We start from the raw sequence: 24,730 nt of genomic DNA on the forward strand, positions 1-24,730 counted from the left end.
TAACAATATCAAGTTTATTTTCTTTTAAGAATACAGAATAATGTATTTCAACATGGTATTTCACACATGTATTGATACATTTTTTTAAAAGTGTTAGAGACAGCCAGCCAGATGATAGTGTGAGTAAGGACACTTGGCAACAAGCCTGATGACCTAAGTTAAATCTCCAGGACTCATATGGTGGGAGGAAGGTGTTGAGACAGAATTCCTACAAGTTGTACTCTGACCTCCACATGTATACCATGTCATGTAGATGTATGCCAGCGTCCCACCCCCAATAAATAATAACATGCAATGAAGTGTTAAGCATTATTTCTAAAGTAAAACCAGTCATTAGGAACTTTTTAACCTCAAAAATAGGGAGCATAGTGGCTCATACTTGTAATGGGCTAAATCACATAATTTAGGTCAACTTCTCCTATTTTTGAGACAGAAAGAAAAAGAAAGAAAGAAAATATGTGTAGAGGAGTTGGAGAAAGTGGTTAAAAACTCTTATTCACTTGTTCTTTCAGAAGACCTGGGCTGAGTTCCCAGCACCCACAGGATGGCTCCCAAAGGTTTGTAACTCCAGCTGTAGGGGATCTGACAACTCCTGGCCTCCAAGGAAACCAGAAACACATGCAGTGCACTTACACACATGTAGGCAAAACACTCATACACAAAGGCTGGTTATTAGTCTGTTATTTACATGTGAATCTTCACCACAAACCTAAACGAAACACCAAAAGGTATTTTATTTTCACTTAGAAACATTTTCAGAATGAGGAACAGTTTTCTTTGTTAGTACAAACTGGAAGAGCTCCTTGTCTCCATCTCAACAATCTAAAATTGTTTAAAGAAATGGTACTTACATGACTGGCGGCATTTCTTAAAGAAGCAATAGTATTTTCCTGTACTTTAGCCAGCCTGAAAGAGAAGAAATGCAGTCATCAGGACTAAAGAAAAGAACCATGGTAGTAAAACTGCCTCACATCTTCAACAGTGAAAACAGTTCTATGCTGAGGCTAATTTTCCTATACTCAAAGTGTGATAGTGAACAAATTTAGCTGGTATGTGCACTTCATAAATACAAGCCCTAACTACTACTAATAATGATAGAGGTATTCCACATCACAACATATACCTTCCCTGTACTTGGGTTTTTTTTTTTTCCCCTTAGAGACAAGTAAGGTGGCTGATTAAGAAAAGCAATCCTTTTCAAGGGCATGGAGAAACTGAGACAGAAGACAATTTACTACTTGTAATAAAGCCTCCAATGTCTTCATATTGGCAAACCATGGGGAACTGGGAATGACTGACACACCAAGGTAGATTTCATTAAGAAAAAGAAGGAAAGAAAGGCACTACCGGGAAAGCTTAATGGGAAAGAGTACTTGCAGATCAAGCATAAGGACTTGAGTCCAGATTGCAGCACCCACAAAGTCAGCAACCACATTAAAAAACAAACAGCCGGGCGGTGGTGGCGCACGCCTTTAATCCCAGCACTCGGGAGGCAGAGGCAGGTGGATCTCTTTGAGTTCGAGGCCAGCCTGGGATACAGAGTGAGTTCCAGGACAGGCTCCAAAGCTACACAGAAAAATCCTGTCTCAAAAAACCAAAACAAACAAACAAAACAAACAACAACAATAAAAAAACCCAGGCATGGCTGTATATGCCTAAACCCTGGTGTTGTGGTAGGCAGGCACTAGAAGATTGCTAGGGCTTGCTGGCTGCCAGACCAGCTCCATATTCAGTGACCTGGTGTCAAAGGTGGAGAACATGGGCATACAACACACACACACACACACACACACACACACACACACACACACACACACACACAGCAGTAAAGAGAGAACTTATTAACATGGAACTTGAAAGTGCTTCTTACTTAAATGTAAGATGATTTGGTTTGAAGATCTGTAAGATCATAATGATAACCACAAAACCCAAAGCAACCTCAGAACCACTCTTTAAAAATATATGTGGGGACTGGAGAGTTGGTTCAGTGGTTGAGAGCATTTGCTGCTATCCTAGAGGACCTGAGTTTGGCTACCAGTATACACTGGATAGCTAAGAATCTGTAACTACAGCTCTAGGTGATCTGACATCCTCTAAATTCCATGAGCATTGCACACACATGAACACACACACACCACCAACACAAAAAAACCAAAACTTCCTTTTTTTTTAAAGGTAGGATTCAATTTTATACTTAGAACCATGACTATGCAGATAAGAAAGAAAGAAGCACTAAGGATAACCTTGACCAAACCCTTCCACAGGTGAGGAAATTGAGAGCAGCTTGCAAGAGCAACAACCATAAGAGTGAGAACAAAGAGACCCAAAAAAGCTTTCTGCATCAAAATTTCCCTCCTGGCTTTCAATTTTTAATGTCCTTTTCATTATGCATTCAGTACATCAAAAAGATTGAACATTATCTCAGGAGAGACTTGGTTTCTATTGAAAATAGTAAACCCTTGTCCTTATCACCACTTTTATTTAATTCTAAAGGTAATAAAAAGGCATCTTCTGATATTGAGCAGGTAAATCTATTAACCTTACCAAAAATGGGCTACTGAATGGTAATCCCACCCAAATATGCAACTTACTGGGCAGTTGTTGTTGAATTCCCTGCACCACGATGTCCAACATCCAGTGGTATTCTTGGCTTCCAATACTTAGAAAATGAAGACTGCATAGAACAACTGTATCCTGGTAATGGCTTGATGATGATAAAATCAACTTCCATAGGGGAAAAGAAGGGAGGGGGGCATGATTAAAAAGACCACTATGAGCTAAGTGGCATCTGAATAGAATCAGCTTTGTTAATCTCTATCAAACAAGAAAAGATCAAGGGAAAATTGATTCACAGTAAACCCAGAAAATTCAGTAAGTATGCCCCTTATAGTGTTATTGTCCTATTAATAATGAAAGTAAATTATTTATTTGATCTTCATTTGCAAATACTCTATTTAAACTAATAAAAATTATTGGGCTGGAGAGATGGCTCAGAGGTTAAGAGCACAGTCTGCTCTTCCAGAGGTCCTGAGTTCATTTCCCAGCAACCACATGATGGCTCACAACCACCTATAATGAGATCTGGTGCTCTCTTCTGGTGTGCAGGCATACATGCAGGTAGAACATCGTATATATAATAAATAAATAAATCTTTACAAAAAAACTATAAAAATTCTAGCATAACCTTAGGTTAGTTTTAAGGGTCTATCTGCTTCTCCTCAACTTACCTCTGACTTTGCCTATAGTTTTTCTGGAATTTCTGCTCATGATGGGCAGAGTAAGGACTCCAGCGCTCCTCTCACCCTCAGCAATGGTAGATGACAGGAGGCATGCTGTGCCCACATGTCCAGGAAGAGCATCACCCTGAACTACATGCTCACTGAGATCTTCCTAAAAAAAAAAAAAAAAGTTCAGAATGTCCTGAATTTTTATTTATATTTTTTACATTTTAAAAAAGTTTTGTGTGTGAATGAGATTTGGCATGCAAATGCCACTGCATACATGTAGAGGTCAAAGGACTACTTGCCATGGGTCTCTTCTTCCATCATGTGAATGCCAGGATTGAACTCAGGCCATCAGGCTTAGCAGCAAGCACCCTTACCCACTGAGCCATGCTCTCACTGGCTCCAGTGAAAAAAATTTTTAAATAGATTTAGTTCTTAAATTGTGTGGGGGTTGGGAGATATATACCTATAAGTACAGTTGCTTGTGGAGGCCAGGAAAGGAGATCAGAACCCCAGGAGCTAGAGTTACAGGAGGAAATGAGTTGACCCGCCTAGATACTAGGAACTGAGCTCAGGCCATCCACAAGAACAGAAGAGGGCTCTTAACCACTGAGCTGTTGGGGAATATTTGTGTACACTGTAAAGATGTGTCTCTGCCTAAGGTGCCTACTGATTGATTTAATAATGAGCTGAACAGCCAATAGCTAGGCAGGAGAGAATAGCTGGGATTTCTGGAGAGAGAGAACTCTGGGAAGAGAGGTGGGGATCTTGGCAGCAAGGCAGATGTGCCGTACTAAGAGGTAACTGAGTCACGTGGCATAACATAGATTTAAAAAGTATGGGTTAATTAAGTTATAAGAGCTAGTTGGAAAAAAGCCTAAGCTAAGGCCAAGCTTTCATAATTGAGACTAAATCTTTGGGTCATTATTTGCAGGCTAGCTGTCCAAACACAGTCCCACAAGAAAACCTGTTACACTGAGCCACCTTTCTTGACTGCCCTTAATATTTAAACACTGTCAATTTTCATCCCCAAAAGAACTTTGAAGTGAATTTGGAGTCTATGGAAGACAACTAGTGAGAAAGAAATCTAGGAATACATGCTCAATTGGTATGATACTTGCCCAAGTATTTAAGAAGCCCTAAGTTTGATCTCCAACACAGATAAAACGAGATATGGGGGTACATGTCTATAATCTCAGCACTTGGGAAGAGGAAGCAAGAGGTTTGGGCTCAGTTCAAGGTCATTTTTAACTACAGAACAGTTCAAGCTAACCTGAGCTACATGATACCCCACCTCAAAGATAAATGTACACATGATGTAATTAAGCATGGTGACACATATCTGTAATCAGCACTCAGAAGGCCAAGGCGGGAGTATATTTATAGAGAGATCTTAAGGTAGGCACTTAAGTAATTAAAAAAAAACTTCATACTCTATTTTTATAAATTCCATCATCTTAAGTTTAGATTTATAATTTTCACATTAGATCTTATGTAATAAGAGGCAGTCAAAAAGACACAAAAAATCTAAAAATACCATCAAATTAAGTAATTTAAAGATTAAAAAACTTTTAATACGTAACAAGTTTCACTCAATATGTTTAAGTCTACCTTGATTCTGTTGCTATCAAGAAAATGTAGCTAGATAATACTACTGTCAAAGCATGTTCTCTTCCCTCAAAAAACAGAAATCAGCAGAGGCGGCAAAGAAGCTAGAGGTTAAGGAACCAGTACATATAATTAACAGGACAGGCACACTGTATAAGGGCATTAGGGAAGGATCAAGCAAGTATTACTTGCAGGAAGCAAAAGAGCTAACAATTTCTATTGCAAGTGTCATTAGGTTGGGACCTTAGCATAGATTCTTTAAAACCTGACATAAATTTTACTAGCTTTTTAGACCAGCAAGATGGCTGAGCAGGTGAAAGTCCTGCTATGCAAACCTGATGTCTTAGTTACTTTTCCACTGTTGCGATAATACACCATGACCTAAAATAAAGCAACTTAGGGAGGGAAAGGGTTTATTTTAGCTTACAACTTATAGTTCATCATCCAGGAAAGTCAAGGCAGAAACTAAAGAAGAGGCCATACAGAAGCACTGCTTGCATGCCTCTCTCAGTTTGATTTCTTTCTTTTTTCTTTTTTTTTTTTTTTTTTTTTTTTTTGGTTTTTCGAGACCTCAGTTTGATTTCTTATACCATCTAGGACCACCTGCCCAACAGTGGCACAAGGAGCTGGGTTCCCCACATCTATCATTAATCAAAAAAATACCCACAGATTCACCTACAGACCAATTTTATGGACGCATTTTCTCTATTAGAATGGCCTCTTCCCAGATAAGTCTAAGTTTGTGTCAAGTTAACAAAAAAAAAAAAAAAACAACCAGTACATCTGGAAAACTGGGTTCAAACCCCAGACCTACATACAGATGGGACCAAATTGCTAAGTGTCCTCTGACCTTCACACAAGAATGTGGCATGAACATCCCACCAATACACACAAACATCATGTACAAACATATACACAATAAAATTTTTTATTAACTTGTTGCTAAACATATTAAGTTATAAAATAAATCTACCATCACAGTGAATTATCATAATTAAAGGTACATTTGAAGCTGAGGGTGTAACTCAATTGAGAATGTTTGTCTAGCATGCATAAAGCCCTGGTCCCATTTGCAGTCCCACAAAAACTGGGCATAGAGGTCCATGCCTATAATTAAGATCATCCTTGACAATACACTGAGTTAGAGGCCTGCTGAGGGAATTCCGCCCTTCAGCCCAATAACCAATTGGATGGAATGTTTTTTGGCATTATGGGTGTGGACTGCTCTGAGGCTATGTGACACCTTAAAAACTGTGGGGCAGGGGTCGCAGGCTCTCTTGGGTGGACAGAGCAGGAGCCAGCTGCTAAGAAGTGTGGCTTCAAGTTTGGTTCTCATCGCCTTTGAGCAGAACAGCAGGACAACTGGATCAACAGCAGTGTCTACCTTGTTCTATGTTGTGAACGTACCTTATAAATCTCATTCCTTAATAACTCTTACCAGGCACCTTACCTCAATGTCCCTCATCATCTGGCATCCAATGTGGGGCTAACCCGACGTCCACCTGAACCCCGCATGGCCTGCCTGGGTGCTTGTACACGGCTACCTGCACGGCTAGCTGCATGCTCAAACTCCATCTTTTAAAATCCCCACTCTGTCAGACATACACCCGGGCTGTGTGGCCATCCCCCCTCCACCCACCTTTGTTCCACAGCCTGGTGTCCAAGTTCTGCAGCCTGGAGAGTCCCGCCAGCATACAGGCTTTGGTCCAGCAAGCAGTTCCTGCCAGCTCCAGGAGCACACCACCAAACCCAGGTTTTTAAAATCCCCTCTGCTCCTGACCTGGAGCCACTGGACCCACCAGAGGTGGAGCCTGCAGCAGACTGTTGCCATCCCAGGTGCTACTTAGGCACAACCCTGCCCACTCTGCAGTGCCCGCAGCTCCTGCCTCTGAGCTGCCTGCAAGGCCTCCTGTCTCCCACCCCGGCCCCTATGAATGGGCTAAAAAAGGCCTCATTAGGAGAAAAAAAAAACAAAGAACAAAAAACCCAACTCCCACCCTCTCTACTCAATCCATGGAAAGTTCTTTGAATGTTTTATATTAATATTACTTAATAGGCATAGACATCTTGCCCTGGTTTAAAATAGAATTCTACTGAAGTTGCTTATTCTGCTCCACCAAGTTTTTCTAAGGAGCAAAATCTAACCGTTTACAAAAATAAGTTCGTGCCTGAATTCTCTGTCTAGTCCCTCACTGAAATAACTACTCACCTCAAAAAAGTCAAAGATTAGTTCCAGGTTATCTGGCTCCATTGTCTGTATGCTGTACTCAGTCCAGCGATCAGGCTGTAAGCCATACCCGCATTCTGGCTGTGAGTGCCTGCACTTGAACTCATTGTCACTTATTAAGGATATCTCCAGGCTGTTGGACATTTTGTGAAGAATAGTGGGAGATACCTTATCGTCATCATCTTCCTCCAGACCCTCTAGTGTAAGCTTTACCCTGTATTGACAGGAGAAAATAATGAAACCCAGTAAGGGAGGAAAAAAAAAATCATAGAATATACATAAATACAAACAAAGTGTTTTTCAAAGAACAAAAATAACATATTAGACAGACTATCCACACTGCAGGTTTATTTACTGTAACACTAATTATAGCTAGCTCTCAATTTCTTAGCCTTGAAAGAACAAGAACTCCTTTTGGGAGATCTCATTTTAGGTAGACAATTTGATAGATGGATTGATCTCCTAAGCACAAACTAAATCAAAATCTACTAGACCATTTTTAAATGTACATTAGAATTGGAGGTTTAAACTGAACACTTGTGGAATATTACTTTATACTGTCTGAAGATATGTCACTGTGATTAGTTTCATATAAAGCTAAATGGCCAATAGCTAGGCAAGAGTTTCAGGGCAGAGAGAACACTGAGAAGGCAGAGAGATGCAGATGTGAACAGGACAGAAGGTATGTGGATGACGTAAACAAGCCTCAAGGCAGCACACAGATAAATAGAAATGGTTTAATTTAAGTTTATAAGAGCTAGCTAAAAACAAGCCTAAGCTATTGGTCAAGCTTTCATGATTAATAAGAAGTCTCTGTGTGGTTATTTGGAGACTGGCAGGCAGGACAAAAATATCCACCTACAACACTTGCCACATTCCTCTCTACCACAGTAATAGTCCAGGAACCTTATAAAAAATAACTACTAAAAAAAGTATTACAGCAAACATCACTTTGTATATGTATAAATATTGTCTTTGTTTTTTATTTGGCTCATTTGTTTTAAAACAGGGTCTCACACTATGTACCTCAGGTGGCCTGGTACTAGCTATGTAGCCCAGGCTGGCCTCAAACTCACAGTAATCCTGCTATCTCAGCCTCCCTAGTGCTAGGATTATAGGAATGAGCCACAACTTGAGGCTCTATGCATAGATATTATTTGTACATATATGTACCCACTTTTTTAATCGACCCAAGAATCTGTAATAAGCCTCATAGCAATGAACACGAACACAAAGATCAGTTACCCAAACCATAGGGCACAAGGACTAGTCTACTCCTAAAGAGAGGCAATTAGTTGTAGAAACTTTTTTTTTTTTTTTTTTTTTTTTTTGGTTTTTCGAGACAGGGTTTCTCTGTGTAGCTTTGCGCATTTCCTGGATCTCACTCTGTAGACCAGGCCACCACTACCCAGCTTGTAGAAACTTTTAACGTCAAGAAGTATACTGAGGTCAGGACTATTTAATGTAAAACCAATTATAGCTAGCTTTCAATTTCTTAGCCTTCAAAGAACAAGAACTCCGGCCGGCGGTGATGAGCACGCCTTTAATCCCAGCACTCGGGAGGCAGAGACAGGCGGATCTCTGTGAGTTTGAGGCCAGCCTGGGCTACAGAGTAAGTTCCAGAAAAGGTGCAAACCTACACAGAGAAACCCTGTCTCGAAAAAAAAATCAAAAAAAAAAAAATCAAAAAAACCAAGAACTCCATTTGGGAGATCTCATTTTAGGTAGAAAATTTGACAGATGGATTGATGGTTTTTGTTTTGAGTTACTAAAGTTTTTTGGGGTGCAATACCAGAACAGTATTATCAATGGAGTAATCTGCATGTCTGGCCTGTCAAAAACCATCATCTCCTCTCAGAAAGAAAACTCTAGGAATAGTTCTGGACAACTATTAATCAGCCAGAGGGATATATCAGGAGAGGCAAGAAATATACCAAAATGAGCAGACAAGAGAACCATTTAAAAGAGGGGGCAAGTCTAAAGGGAAGGGATCTGTAATGGAACAATAGATAAAAAAAAAAATCTTCAAATAGCTATATGATGCTGTAGTCCGATACAAAGATGCATTTTCCATCTATGAATGAGTAGAATAAAAAAGAAAGGTTTCTTTAGAACTTGGTACTAGCAGGTTGGGGATTTAGCTCAGTGGTAGAGCGCTTGCCTAGCAAGAGCAAGGCCCTGGGTTTGATCCTCAGCTCAAAAAAAAAAAAAAAAAAAAAAAAAAAAAGAACTTGGTGCTACTGAGATACATGTTCACTGCTATACTTAAAATGCAAATGCTATGCCAAGTTTTAAAATTACTGAGGCCATTATAGACACATTTGTTTTCTAAACCATAATGGCTAAGTCTATCATTAATATAAATTTCAGTGAAAAAGATGACCAGAACAGACACCTATTTCTAGCTATGCACATTTATTTCAACAAGAATCAAATCTTTTTCTTGTAGAGTCCAACTACATAGAGTTATAAGAAAATATTTTGGTTCAAGTCTAATGAACTAAGTAGCAATCAAAACCCTCAAAATGATTTCTATATAAACAAGAATGGCATAAGATACAGTACTAATTTTCATTCAAATCAGACCCCCAACTATTATTTCTTCAATGCAGCAAAGGAAAAACATCCTAAAGTCTTACTCTAATGAGACAATTCAATAAACTGCGCAGAGTAGTGCATGTCTATAACCTGTGCACTAAATTTTGACATTGCAGACCCACACTTCTCCAGCATGTTTTTACTTTTTTTGTTTTGTTTCGTTTTTCCGAGACAGGGTTTCTCTATGTAGTTTTGGAGCCTGTCCTGGATCTCACTCTGTAGACCAGGTTGGCCTCGAACTCACAGATATCCCGCTGGCTCTGCCTCCGGGGTGCTGGGATTAAAGGCATGCACCACCACTGCCCGGCTTTACTTTTTATTTTTAATGATTCTCGCTATTAATGCCTTTCCCTTTGGGAAATTTTGTGTGGGCCTTGGTAAAAAACAAAAATGTGTACAATGGTAGCCTCTCTAAACAAAGTTAATTCTCTGGAAAAAAATATCTGACACTTTAGAACCAGGAATCACATTGTGTCCTCTTAATTACACAAAGAACAGGAAAATTAGATATTTACTAGACACAACTGATCCCAAGGATGAAATGTCTACAAGTCAGATCCACAGCCTGAGGCCATCAGGAGCAAGAATTCAGTATAGAGAAATCAGAATGGTATGGTATAAGGGGAAAACAGGAAGACATCAGGACCTTCCCTTTCGGGAGTGCATGACGGGAAACAGGCCCATATAATAAAAGACTAAGACACAAAGGGACACATTTAAGAACAGCTCAGCGCTTATCCCCTGGAGGGATGAAAATAGCTCTTAAATTCTAGGAGTGTCTAGTCCCAGAAGTCCTTTTCCCAAGGTCAGGCATTTGGATAAGGGTCCCCATTTCCTCAGGGGCTTGATAAAAGTTCCTGCTTGCTACAAAGAAAGTTAACTCTTGTCTCTGGAAAGAGGAACTTATGGCCCTTCATTAACATGACTGCTGCCCACTGTCAAGATCAGTGCTAGATTCCTCAGCTGCAGATCCCAAGCCACAGCCCAGCTCACACGCCCCTTGTCTCCACTTTAATCCTATGCAACTCTAGACTAAAAAAGGTTTAATCATTTTTCCATAAATGCTGCTGGCAATCATCCAGATTCACCCTGAGATCATGTCAGCCCCTCCCCTCAAATCCACACATCATCTTTTTGTTACCTGAACACCCACCCACCACCCACCCCTGCTGAAGCAGGTCTCTGGCAGCCACTTTTTATTGTGATTGAGTTATGTTTTATAACATATTTAGGTAAGTACAGTAAAACAACTAAAGATTTATAGGGTATAATATCATTATATTAAAAAGATAATATCAAGGTCTCCAGTAACTACAAATGGACATTTCTACCCAGCCTTGATATACCAGAAAAGCTTGCTTGTTATATATATCAAAACTTAGAATTCTTGATTCCAAAATCACATGGTTAGAAGCCAAGAGTCAAGGTAGGCTACATCTTAAGGAAGCCAGCTTACTCAGATTTATGTTCAAAACTAATTTAACTATCTTTGCAAAGCTTTTCCATCTATCCCTAAAACAGGGAGTGGGGAGAGAGGAAGGGAAGAAGAGGAAGAGGAAGGAAAGCAGCAGACTCTGGAGTTGCCAGGATAACTTTTACCTTTCACTGTCAAAAACTTTAAGTCATAACAAAGTTGGGACTCTAAAAGCCATTTCTGACAATCATTTTCTGTTCATGCCATTTTCCTCTCTCCATAAAATTACTTATTTTATCAACTTTAAAGCAGTCTCTACAGTATGAAAGGTTAAATTACATAAACTACTTGTTTTTATAAAAGAGAATTTTTCTGGTTGCAAATTTAGAGGTTAAGACTAATATAAATATGTGTAACAGTAGCATTTGAGGGAGGTAAACAGTTCATCCTAGAATCCTATCATTTTAAAGGTCAGAAATCTACAATAATAGCAAAAATAAATGGCCTAAGTAATAAAATCACATGGTCATACCTAAATCTAGACTTTTTGAATTTTTTCTTGGTAATTGAGACAGGAGGTTTCTCAGAATAATGCAGACGTAATCTTATTTCAGTTTGACATGTGAGCCATCCAGAATCCAGTGTTTCAACACCATCTGGTGGGATAAAAAGAAAGGATAATATAATTACACAGTTGTAAGCAATCCAGTTAAGTTTAATACATATTAACAATTCTAGTTTACATTCATATTTCAATACACTGAGATTATATAATACTGGTCTTTTTCCAACATTAAATGTAATTAATACATTAACTATAATTTTAAAAACCTTAAATGTGTCGCTGAAAAAGAACTTTCATTTTAAGTTAGAGAAACAAAGCGAACTGACTACTAACAGTCAGCTACTTGGAACTTTGAGTAAATCTGTAAGAATTGCCATTATAGGCTGGGCATGTCTGTACACTTTTAATCCCAAGACTCAGGAGGCAGAGGCAGGTAGGTCTCTGTTAGTTCCAGGCCAGCCAAAGCTACATAATAAGAGATCTGTCTCAAACAAACAAACAAACAAACAAACAAACAAACAAACAAGGATTGTTGCTGGGCATGGCACCCTTCCATCTCAGCTGGGCATGGTACCCTGTTAGTTCCAGGCCAGCCAAAGCTACATAGTAAGAGACTTGTCTCACAGATAGATGAATGGATGGATGGAGGGAGGGAGGGAGGGAGGGAGGGAGGGAAGAAGGGAAGGGAAGGAAGGAGGGAGGAAGGGAGATAGATAGATAGATACATACATACATATATAAGGATTGTTGCTGGGCATGGCACCCTTCCATCCCAGCACTCAGGAGGCAGAGGCAGGAAGATCTCTGAGTTGAGGCCAGCCTGGTCTAAAAACAAACAAAAAACAAAACTTGAAAGTCTTCATATCCAACTACATCTGACTATGGGACTAGTATGAAAGACTGGAGAAATGAGAAGAACTCAACTGTGTCAGCTCTGATTCTCACACTAAGATGTGCCAGCCACCATAACAAATATCGGAATAACATTCTGTTAATACTACTTAACTTGAAGTTGCCCACTAATGAAGATAATAAAATTTTCAAATACCAGTGGTACTGTTTTAAACCTAACCTTTTAAATCAACAGGACTTAAAAAAATCAAAAGGTATAACTTATGAATATCTTAAAATCTTCAAATTTCAAACATTATTTGTAAAATGGATAAAGTCAAAGAAATGCTTTTCCACCCTGAAAACTAACTAAAGCTAAATTTAAAATGCACTGGAAAATGAAAAAGATAGCAACAAATACAGAAATGCTATAATTTATAACCATAAAAAGTAATTAACATGACAGATATTATGACATACATTATAGCTGAAGAAAAATCTATTCTCTGGGGGCTGGAGAGAGTATATCTGCTCTCACAAAGGACCTGAGTTCAGATCCCAGCACCCACAGTACACAGGTCACAACCACCTGTAACTCCAACTCTAAGGGCACCCACAGTACACAGGTCACAACCACCTGTAACTCCAACTCTAAGGGAATCTGTCACTCTCTTCTGGCCTCTGTGGACACCAGCACTCAGGTGCACAGAAACATACACAATTAAAAATAAAATGATCTTAACTGGGAGAAGTGGCACAGAGGCAGATAGAGCTCTATGAGTTCCAGGCCAGCCAAGGCTACATAGTGAAACCTTGTCTCAAAAAAACAAAACAAAACAAAAAACCAAACAAACAACAACAACAAACCATTCTCTATAAAGTTTAAATATATATATATATATATATATATATATATATTGTAAATAATAGGACAAGACTTTAAAAATAAGCATTAAAGCTATTCAAACATTTTAGACTATATTATAATACTTCCTAATGAAATAATGGGGAAAGGTTCAATTCCTTTTCAAATACTGCCATAGCATATTTACTGCCTCTGTGTTTAATGTATATAGTAAATCCTCTAAAGAGCATTCTTGCCAGGAAAGCACAGTGGTCACCAGCAACTCATCTCTGGTTCAGAGTCAGACCACTTCTGACCCTTAGGTATAGCACTCAGGATAAGACAAGGCAGCAAGGCAGTCTTCTAATGGACTAGGAGGCTTTCAACCACCAGAGAAAGTTTAAATTTTTTTTTTTTTTTTTCCGTTTTTCAAGACAGGGTTTCTCTGTGTAGCTTTGTACCTTTCCTGGAACTCACTCTGTAGCCCTGGCTGGCCTTGAACTCAAGAGATCCGCCTGCCTCTGCCTCCCGAGTGCTAGGATTAAAGGTGTTCGCCACCACCGCCGGCAGGAAGTTTGAATTCTGAGGATAAAGTACTTACTGGAGCAGAAAGGCATAAAAACAATTAACATTTTAAGCATATTTTGAAGATATGTTTCTTTACTATAAATTAGTTTTTGAAGAGTTAGCCAGAATTACTAGAACATTCCAGCTGTCTGGATTTATTCTAAACACATTATTTAAACATATAAAATCTACAAATTTAGCCCACAAGCAACACTTAGCTCTTTAAATGTTTAGAACCACTATATTTTCAATATAAGTGTTAAAAAGAAATGGTAGGCTAACATTTTAATACTAAAATATATAATTTTAAAAACATTGTACCTATTTATGGGTATGGTATCATTAATTTAAAACATATATTCCATGTGTAATCAAATCAGAGAAATTAGCATTATCTACCTCCTCTACCAGGTATACTTCTTTATAATTATATAAACTCCTAAATCTGAAATGACCAAACACTAAATGCAAACCTTGAAGCTATTTATGATTTAACAGAATATAATTGTCTCTATTTTCTTTCTTTCTTTTTTTTTTAACTTTTCTCTATTTTCACATGTCGCATTGTGTTGTCTCAGTATGTTACGTATTTCCAATGAGATGTTAAGGCAAGAGGTTAATCATACCATTAAATGTTTTCAAAATTCAGTCTCACTTACTGTGGATTCCAAATTGTCCATCATCAATAATGATTTCGCTTTCTGGAATTCAAGGAAAATAAAAAGCCTAGTTAAAAACTCATGATGTCTACAGAATGAATTGAACAACTGAAAATTTACTTTAAGTACTGTTTAAAATGGTAATTGTATATATAACGTAAAGCAGCCTACATGAATAAGCATGTTTATTGTGGCCCTGGATAAAGTATTCCCTTTCAGGAGGCCAGCAAGCAATGTTGGTCCTACAGAGTTGAGTGATTGTTCACAAGGAGAGACAAGGTCCTGGGAAGGTGCTCTGTGGGATGGGATGAAGCTCAGCACCCACCATGCATGAGCCTACCAAGCTCCTTGCTTATGTCTCAAACCAACAGTCTTGGCACAATTAAAATGCTTATTCTTATGTGGTTCATATCCAGAACTTGGCTAAGTATTAATGTCCTCAAACCCCAACATTCTTGCAGCCAGCCAAAAGCTTTATAAACAGCATCAACTTACCTGTACATACAGAGCTGTGGAGAGCTACCAAGAGTAAGTACTAGCACAGCCCTTCACTAACAGTTCAAGATCATGAAAAAAGCTGCAAAGCTGTATCTAGTAAAACATGAAAGACGTTTCCTTCTTGGTACTCTTCTCGGCTTACTTTTAAGCAAGCCTGAAGCCATCTGTTAGAATAAATGGTGTGTTTCCTAAACACTGTCCAGCAGACTGCACATCACCTTTAAGTTTACATCACCTTCCCCCACAAAGCAGAACATTAATTTCTATGAGAACAGAAATAAAGTCATCCCACTTCTCACAATGCAAAAATATATTTAATTTCAAGATGCATCCAAATGCAAACTGTTTTAAAATACTTTATTCTCAATAAGCTCCAACTTCAATAGGAACTACTGTAATTCTAAAGATGCTGCTATAAAATCTATCAAAAATATATCAAATGTATTACATACATTATATGTAAGAAGAAAATCCAATAAGGAAGATGGAATGAGGCATCTATTTAAACAACATATGTCCTTTAAAGAGGGCAAAGCAGAAACTCCTACCATTTCCTAATCTAAGCTACAAACCCCACAACCAGTTGTTATTCCTCAATTTTGTTTTTCTGGAGGAACTAAAACATGTACTTCTCAGACTGATTCACTTCACAATTACAAGTGAGTAGTTTCATGTATGTAAAATGAGTGTCAAGATCTATTTTCAGCACAGACAAGTGAACACTTGTATGAAGAGAATTGCCTTTTTTTTTTTTGGCACAGAAAATTCAATTAAAAAACAAAAAACCTCTGAATATAAATAATAGGACAGCCAAGAGGGAGTTTAAATGAATTAGAAGAATATGTCAACTATAACAAAGAAATGTAAATTCATTTGTTTAAGTATTTACTAGTATTTAAAAAACAAATATGATAACTATTAGCATTCAAAACAAAACTTTTGAGAGTTTTTGTTTTAGATCAATTCTTTTTTAAAATGTTCTCTAAATTTGAGCAAGAAAGCTAATAAAATGAATCCTCAGTAAAGAATATTAACTTTCTAACAACTCCAAATTTCAATGTCTCATAATAATCTAAAACCCCCAAATAAAAATAAGTAGACAAGCATTTCTAATAGTTTATAAAGAGAGGCTATAAAAACTGTTTAGTTTTGAAATAAGATCCATGAAATGTTAAGTGATTATCTGTAGTACTGACAATGCATTGATTTTAAACTTCAGAATAAAAATGCACTAAGTCCCTAAGCCACTGTGCAGCACATTAGTAACTTTATGCATACGCCTCAAACAGATGCAGTTAATGCCCATACCTAAAGGGGTTATTGATCGTGGTTGTAGATGAGTCTCCCACTTGTGAACTATGACTTGACATGGACCACCGATAGTCTGCAATTTAAAAGTTAAACGTCTGCAATAATTTCTTATATCTTATTTCTACCCATGGTTTCATTAGATGTTTGTGGCCTAAGTCTTACACTAAATACGAGACCAAGAAACAAGAAATTCATCTTGCTAATTATCAATACTATTATGTCCCAAATCAGACATGTACCCAGGTCACAAAACATGATGAAATACTACAAAAAAAAAAAAAAATGAGTTAAAGCAATAAATAAAAAGAACTGAGATGAACTGGCACACAAAACTCTTTAACCCATTTGCAAATTTATCTACAATACTTTGGATTTTTTTTTAAAGAAAAATTAACTTTGCACCAATATTAATTCTATTGTAAGTTAAAGTTAACATCAATTATACTTCCTTTGGTATGTCAAAGGGGTGTTTCTAAATATTCCCCTACATGTTTAGGAGACAGCCTAAAGAACCTATGAGAGCAGGACAAGAGCAAGGACAAGATCACTTAGCACACATTACTGCAGGTAATCACTAGAGGTATAGCAAAGTCTTCTACTTAAGAATACTGCTTATTACATTTCTCCTATTATAGTAACTCATGTTTGCAAAGAGCACAAGAAATCCTGGAAGAATACATAAGTGAACAGCCAAGTCTGAAGAATAACTGTGGTAAAGGAAAACTAAATTAACACCAAATTTGAGATTTACGCTTTCAAATTTAAAAGCCATAGTATAATAATTTCTAATATTGATATCATGTTTCCTTACTAGTAAAGAAAATTATGTGCTGTTGCTACCACACAATTTTAGAACAGGAATGAACCAACAGCAAAGGCCCTCTGAACAAACACAAGGCAGACTAAAGAAACTTACATATTTAAAATCATATGCCAAAAAAAGTACTTATACATTTTAAAAGCAGACTTTGAAACTGTAACCCTATAAGATAGAATTTTTTGGTATACTCTGATGATTTAAACAAAATATAGAGAAGCAAAAACGAAATACAAAAATTACCCACTATTACACTATTTATGAATAATTACTACCAACATAAATCTTTGAACCTGGAATATATAAGCGTCTCTGTGTAAATTATACACTTTAGATGGCTCTTCCATAAAAATATCCCACAATCTTATTGGATTTAATTGTTGATTTAATTTGGTAAATGTGCCAATTAATCAGTATCCAACAAAACAGGCATAATATTAAACAACATAATTCCAGAACTTAAAACAAACAGGTAAATTCTTTTCTAAAATTTATAAACAGTTAAAAACTACAACAGCACTGGAGGTTACTCAAATCACTAACTCTGAGATACTAAATGACATGTTCTTTCACAATACTTCTTTGCCATTACATTGGTCATCTAAAATATGGTGATTATTATAATTTCCAATACACTAATAAAAGTACATTTAATCCTGCAATACGTGCTATATGCTTAAAACTGTTTGTTTTTACATTAATTGAGAGTGTGAGTGCGTGTGTGTGCGTGTTCCTATGCTCACACATGCAGGCATATTTTCATCTGTCTTTTAATCTTCAAAAGAAGCAAATGTATACATTAAAAACAGGTATGTTTCTTAGTAATGAAAGCAAAGAATTACCTAATCTAAGCTTTTTCTCATTCACTCCATCTCTCTTACATCCTTCTACCTCCTGGCAGCCAAACTATCTTTCAAAGATGGTGTGGATTTATCAGTAATCAAATGTGAACTAAAGAGTGCCATGAATAGAACTATCAACAGGGATAAAACAGGAAGAAAAGAGTTTGTTTTGCTTTGGTGTAGTTCCAGTGTCAGGATAATTCCACGGAATGATGACTACAGTACCTACCACCTATGAACAGTCTTGTGAATTATATTTCATAGGAAACCTATTTTAGTAATTATTTTAATACCTTGACTTTCATCAATTAGTGACAGATCTATTACTCACATAGACAACTGCCTAGACTTGAATAATGAGGAACAGTTTAATAGGTGACTTTCTGTCTACAAGCATTCCCACTATAGATACATGTTGGCTGATGCAGCATTAGAGAGTAAAGAAACAAAAACAACACACCTTTAATCCCAGTACTCAGGAACCAGAGGCAGCTAGATCTCTGAGTTGAGGCCAGCTTGGTCTACATAGCCAAGTTCCAGACCAGTCAAGGCTACATAGTAAGATCCTCATCTCAAAAAACAAAACAAAACAAAAACCCTAGTTTTAAAATAAGTACATTTATTTCTAAGCTGTTGACTATGACTTTTACATTAGAGAATATAATCTTAAATTTAAATTTCACTGATGGGCTTAAAAAATAACACTGAAAGATTAGGAAATTTAAAATCTCAGTAATGATTAAAAAATACATAATCGGCCGGGCGGTGGTGGCGCACGCCTTTAATCCCAGCACTCAGGAGGCAGAGGCAGGCGGATCTTTGTGAGTTTGAGGCTAGCATGGTCTACAGAGCGAGATCCAGGAAAGGCACAAAGCTACATAGAGAAACCCTGTCTCAAAAAAAAAAAAAATTAAGAGAAATGAAAGTCAAAATAAAAGTTAACAATGAATTAAATTATGAGTGTTAGCATTATAAAAATTATGATACTTTTAAAACATAATGGCTTGTTTTCACAAAAAAAATAGTTTTTCAAAAAGTATAATAAAAATTGGGTACATTTCACTCTAAAAAAAAAAAAAATTCATCAACTCCTTAAATTTAAATTTTAATTCCTTAAAAAAGTAGTTTAGGGCCTGAACTGATAGGTTAACAGGTTAATTGTTAAGACACTGCCTGTCCTCCCAGAGGACCCAGGGTTCAGTTTCCAGTATCCACACAGTGGCTCACAGCCATCCATAATTCCAGTCCTAACTGTGATGCCCTCTTCTGGCCTCTGGGGATACCAGGCACACATGCTGCACAGGTATGCAGATGCACAGGCAAAATACTCATAAATTAAATAAATCTTTTTAAAATTCATTATTTAGTGAAGATATGAAATCAAGACTCTATGTGGACCCACAGAGTTTCCATTCCAGGAATGTCCATCACCTTTGTTTGCTATATTTAAATAAAAGAACAATTGCTTCCTGTAAACTTACTAAAATTTATCAAATTAACACCTTACTTTCACTTTACAAAGCCTATAAGAATAAACACAGCTTTGAGAAAATGAGAAAAGGGAGGAGGAGCTCACAATACCCTCCCTTTCCTGTGCTCCATAGATCGTCAGTTTGCTAGGGATAGACGTTTTCTGCAGTGGTCTAGAGAATGGCAAGTTGTTTATTCTCCTATAAATAACCCTTCACCCATGCACCTGTAAGCAATTGTAACCAAACTCACTGGTACTCGAGCACATACTCATGGATGTGTGCATGCACGCGCGCGCGCACATACACACCCCAAGGAAGAAAAAAGGAAAATAGAAAAGCTGAGATTAAAAAGGACTTTACAATTCTAGCAAACTAAAAAGAACATGTCAAGGAGAAGAAAAGTATGGAAAAACATGAATTGTGACATTGTATTTGCTTACAATAAAATTTAGTAATGAATGGGACCCAGGAAGCCTGTATTGAAGCCTTTCATCTTACAGATAGGGCTGGCATCCACCTAAAGGAGAAGAGCATTCACAAGCTCATCTGCCTCACCTTCTATAGCTGCCTAACTAGACCTCCTAAAACTCCTGTCCAGTGACCTGCTTATCTTCCACTTCAGCTTTCCTATCAACCATAATATTTATAAAATATGGATTCAACTCATTCATGTATTTTCATTATTCAAGATTCCTTGCATAGGTCTATCATTTGGCAATACACTGTTAAGACAAAGTTTTGTAATAATTATAATAAAAAATGTTTCATTTTAAAAAGGCTACCAACTTTTAGAAGTGTCATTTTATGCTGGCATGAGGGGAAAAGACTGTAGCCATATGCATGGGATTTTATGTAGCTATTTACTCTAGTCCATGAAAAACATACTTACCAGGGCAGCCCCTGCATCACACGGTACATGTGTACACGATACAGAGCAAGCACCTACTTAAAGAAACACACTCACCAACATATACTGTAAACTTTTGCAAGTATTACAAGGGACAACTCAGTTGGTTACTGTTAGGCAGATTTCCTGCCAATTTTCCAAGAGGTATCAGTGGAATAATCTGCTGCTTTTGGTTACATTTTTCCATGAAAATAACCACACTACAAGTTGGCTTATTGTGGCCTGTGTTGACAATAGTTTTATATAACTGCCCAAAGGACTCACTTTCACTGTCCAGATCCTCTTTTCCAAATAAAATTTAATTTCCCATTACACAAAGTTTCTTTATACCAGGACTCTCATACATCTAAACCTGAGTGCCATGGTTTGTTTACTCATACATATTGTTCAATTTGTACTGGAGGACTGGACCATGAGGTACAACCCCTAGACCAACCAAATAAGCAGATGCTCTCTGTTGTTAGACTATTGTCAAGATAAGCCAACACCATGATTACTCACAATGTAATTTCAGTTCAGTTACTGAGTGTTTACAAAATATTCTTGGAATAAAAAACGTAATAGGTGCAAAAGACAGCTAGGGTGGATTTGTCCGTTTTTATGAGAGCTGAGAGTGAGGTAACAGTGGTTGCTAATATGTTCATATATAAAAGTATTCTACAATTCCCAGGGGAAATACATTTTTTTCCAGAGGCCTGGTCCATGTTTTGTTTCCTACACCCCTGCTAAACCCTTGTTCACATGCACAAGTGTGGCAAAGGTAAAAATCCAAAGGGAAAGAAAGAATCCTTTCACTAAATAAATCAATGTCTGTAAACTAAGGAAACAAGTTAACATTTTCTTTTCTGAAAGTTAAACAATCCTGAAATAAGCTGTGAACAGGTAGATTTAGAACCAACAGATGCTCAAAACTTTTGGAGAAGACCCTGACTGATCAGCAGCATCTATGTAAAGCTCTAAGAGGAATCACTCTGCTTTTGGTAGGTGTTAAACAATGCAGCCACTAAGAGACAGATGACTGCCATGAAATAATTTTTAAAAACAGTAACTTGCTTAAAGTTGGCTAATGTACTTCTCTAAATGTATTTATACGACATAATATTAAAAACAAATGAAAAAATTGTAATTGATACTAGTTTACAAAGTTACAGAAAATCCATGCATTAGATTAACACTGTAGAACATACTTACTATTTATTAGTCTTTCAAAAATCCCATGACAGACAATGTTTGTCTGTGAAGTAGGTACTTACTTGTTTTTCTGTTTTTGTTTTTTGGTACAAAAATGTTATTGAGAGTTCTATTCCTTTTTGACCAAAACATACTCATTTAACTTCTAATGTTTTCAACTTAAAGTAGTTGCTTTTGAAAGTCCTAAAGAAATTGGAAAATAAAGAAAAACATACCTTTGGTTCTAAAAAGCACCCTCTGAAGTAGCGGTACTGAATTGATATTCCTCTACTGAGAGCAATCGTTGCTTTCCATAACATACTGATGGATTGGGGACAAAAAAAACAAACAAACATCAATATCAAAGTAAAATGTATAAAGAACTCATAATTCACAAAACTTCTCAAATAAGGACTCTACTGTTGTGAGATACTTGTACACTATGTGAAGACGTGCTCCTGTGATTGGTATAATAGAAAGTTAAATGGCCAATAGCTAGACAGAAGAGAATAGGTGAGACTTCCAGGCAGAGAGAGGAAGTCATAGGGCTGAATGTATGCATGTAAGATTCACCAGTGAGACACGGAGACGAAACAGGAGGTGCAGGATGAAAGAAAGGTAACGCCGGCCGGGCGGTGGTGGCGCACGCCTTTAATCCCAGCACTTGGGAGGCAGAGCCAGGCGGATCTCTGTGAGTTCGAGGCCAGCCTGGACTACCAAGTGAGTTCCAGGAAAGGCGCAAAGCTACACAGAGAAACCCTGTCTCGAAAAACCAAAAAAAAAAAAAAAAGAAAGGTAACGCCACATGGCAGAACATAGACTAATAGAAATGGGTTAATTTACGTTATAAGAGCTAGTTGAGAACAATCCTAAGCTGAGGCCAAACTTTCATAATTAATAAGTCTCCGTGTCATATGTGAGCTGGCGGCTCAAAGAAAAATCCAACTACGCCCTACCCATGATTTTACTCTAGGCTTGTCCAGCAGGCAGTGAAAATGCAGTGTTAACCCCATCCTCAAGGAGTTTGCTTTCCTGTGTGGGTAAACAAATATATAAGCAAACTACAAACATGAAACTAGCCGGGGGATGGTGGTGGCACACGCCTTTAATCCCAGCACTCGGGAGGCAGAACCAGGCAGATCTTGAGAGTTCCAGGCTAGCCTGGTCTACAGGGTGAGATCTAGGACAGGCACCAAAACTACACAGAGAAACCCTGTCTCGGGGAAAAAAAAAACAAAAAACAAAAAACAAACACTAAACTAACAAGGCCAGGTAGGGAGGTATAGGTCTGTAATACCAGTACTTGGAAGGTTGAGGCAGAAAAGTTCAGAGTTCTAGGTCTGAGTGGACTGCATAGCAAGTTCAAGGCAAGCCTCGGCTACATGGTAAGACCCTGTGTTTAAAAAAAAAAGAAAGAAAGAAAGAAAGAAAGAAAGAAAGAAAGAAAGAAAGAAAGAAAGAAAGAAAGAAAGAAAGAAAGAAAGAAAGAAAAGAAAAGAACAAAAACACTCCAAATTTGGGAGGAAGCTTTGGAGCAGAATCCTCAGTGAGAAAATATCTGACTGAGAGCTAAAGAATGAGAAGGAATCAGCTACACACAGAACCACAAGAACTCCAGACAATCAAATCAAAGCAATATATACTGTCAATCTTCTCTTGTCTTCCAACTGACCACTAAAAGGTTTTGGCCATAAGTGAGCCATGAATACTGGCAAGTTACAGTCCCAAGCCTAACACTTAAAATCACCCCGCTGGTATTTCTCATAGGGACAGTGGATGTTCACATACAATATTTAGGACAACAGTAACACAAATGTCCACAATTGAAATAAGTGCCACCTTTGTTGACATCTATCGATTCTATCCTAACCACTCTGCCATGAAGATTAGAAAATTAAAGCCTGGATCCATGAACTCTGCCCAAGATTACAGTTAACTGCATACACCTAGATCTGCCCTTTCCTAGTCCACTGCACTAGCAACAGGCTTATACTGAACTTAATGCTGTTAATGGCTACATTATTCTTTGTAGCTAAGGAATCAAATTAATCTACTCATTAATATCACAGACATCCCAGAAAGCAGTTTGAGCCAAGCATAGTGACACACACTTGTGATACCAACTGCTTTGGAGACTAACACAGGAAATTTGCAAGCTCAAGATCAAGTTTGGCTTAGACTATAGTATGAGTTCAAGTATATTCTGAGTAACTTAAGTTAAGATCCAGTCTCAAAATACAAAGTAAAAACAGAAGCTAAGCCAGGCATGGTGGTGTACACCTTTAATCCCAGCACCCAAAAGAGCAGATCTCTTTGAGTTCAAGGCCAGCTGGATATACATAGTAAGCTCTAGGCCAGCGAGAGATACATGGTGAGATCTTGTCTCAAAAACAATTTTTTTCTTATTTTTTTTTTTAAGAGGCCGCAAGGTGGCTCAATGAGTAAAGACACTTAGCCAGGCAGTGGTTAAAAGAATTAAGGAAACCCAGCATATAGGAGGCAGGGGCAGGCTGATCTCTGTGAGTTCCAGGACAGCCAGGGCTATACAGAGAAACCCTCAAAAAATCAAATAGAGTAAAGACACTTGCCACCAAGCCAGATAACCTGAGTTTGATCCCCAAGACCCACATGGTAGAAGAGAACCTATTTCCGAAAGTTGTCTACACATGCCATGGCATGGGTTAATTCAGACACATATATACACATAAATAAATAATATATACATAAACAAATACAATTTTTAAAAAAACAAGGGGCTGGAGAGATGGCTCAGAGGTTAAGAGCACTGACTGCTCTTCCAGAGGTCCTGAGTTCAATTCCCAGCAACTACATGGTGGCTCACAACCATCTGTAATGAGATCTGGTGCCCTCTTCTGGCCTTCAGTCATCCATGCTATATACATAATAAATAAATAAATCTTTTAAAAAAAAAAAAACAAGAGAGTGAAAAAAAGGACAAGTAAAGAGCTCAGTAGGAAAACATTCCTCTTGCATGTACAAAGGCTCTATGTTCAATCCCCCATACTTCCCCCCAAAACAAAAATAACTTCATATACCAGGTGTGGATGTATGTGCCTGCAATCTCAGCACTCAGAAAGCTGAAGCAGGGGGGTCTCAAGTTCAAGAGAAGTCTCAAAACAATACTATAATAATAACAGTTCAATGGCAGGATGCAT

The 24,730-nt window shown here is 37.6% G+C and overlaps 1 protein-coding gene across 3 annotated transcripts in view; it reads right to left on the reverse strand.

Annotated features, from left to right (window-relative positions):
* The window catches only part of Gpcpd1 (glycerophosphocholine phosphodiesterase 1), a 53,528-nt gene that overhangs the window by 19,085 nt on the left and 9,713 nt on the right, over window positions 1-24,730 (reverse strand). For 2 of the 3 annotated variants that reach the window (XM_059261475.1, XM_059261476.1), the window contains exons 4-11: window positions 21,791-21,875; window positions 16,344-16,419; window positions 14,538-14,579; window positions 11,604-11,727; window positions 7,042-7,273; window positions 3,228-3,390; window positions 2,592-2,724; window positions 852-906 (exon numbers count right to left, since the gene is read on the reverse strand). In XM_059261475.1, coding sequence (XP_059117458.1) covers window positions 852-906; window positions 2,592-2,724; window positions 3,228-3,390; window positions 7,042-7,273; window positions 11,604-11,727; window positions 14,538-14,579; window positions 16,344-16,419; window positions 21,791-21,875 — 910 coding nt within the window. The remainder of the gene's footprint in view (window positions 1-851; window positions 907-2,591; window positions 2,725-3,227; window positions 3,391-7,041; window positions 7,274-11,603; window positions 11,728-14,537; window positions 14,580-16,343; window positions 16,420-21,790; window positions 21,876-24,730) is intronic. The other variant, XM_059261477.1, reaches the window with a different exon arrangement.

The sequence above is a fragment of the Peromyscus eremicus genome, chromosome 4 (assembly GCF_949786415.1).
Source record: "Peromyscus eremicus chromosome 4, PerEre_H2_v1, whole genome shotgun sequence".
Classification (NCBI taxonomy): domain Eukaryota; kingdom Metazoa; phylum Chordata; class Mammalia; order Rodentia; family Cricetidae; genus Peromyscus; species Peromyscus eremicus.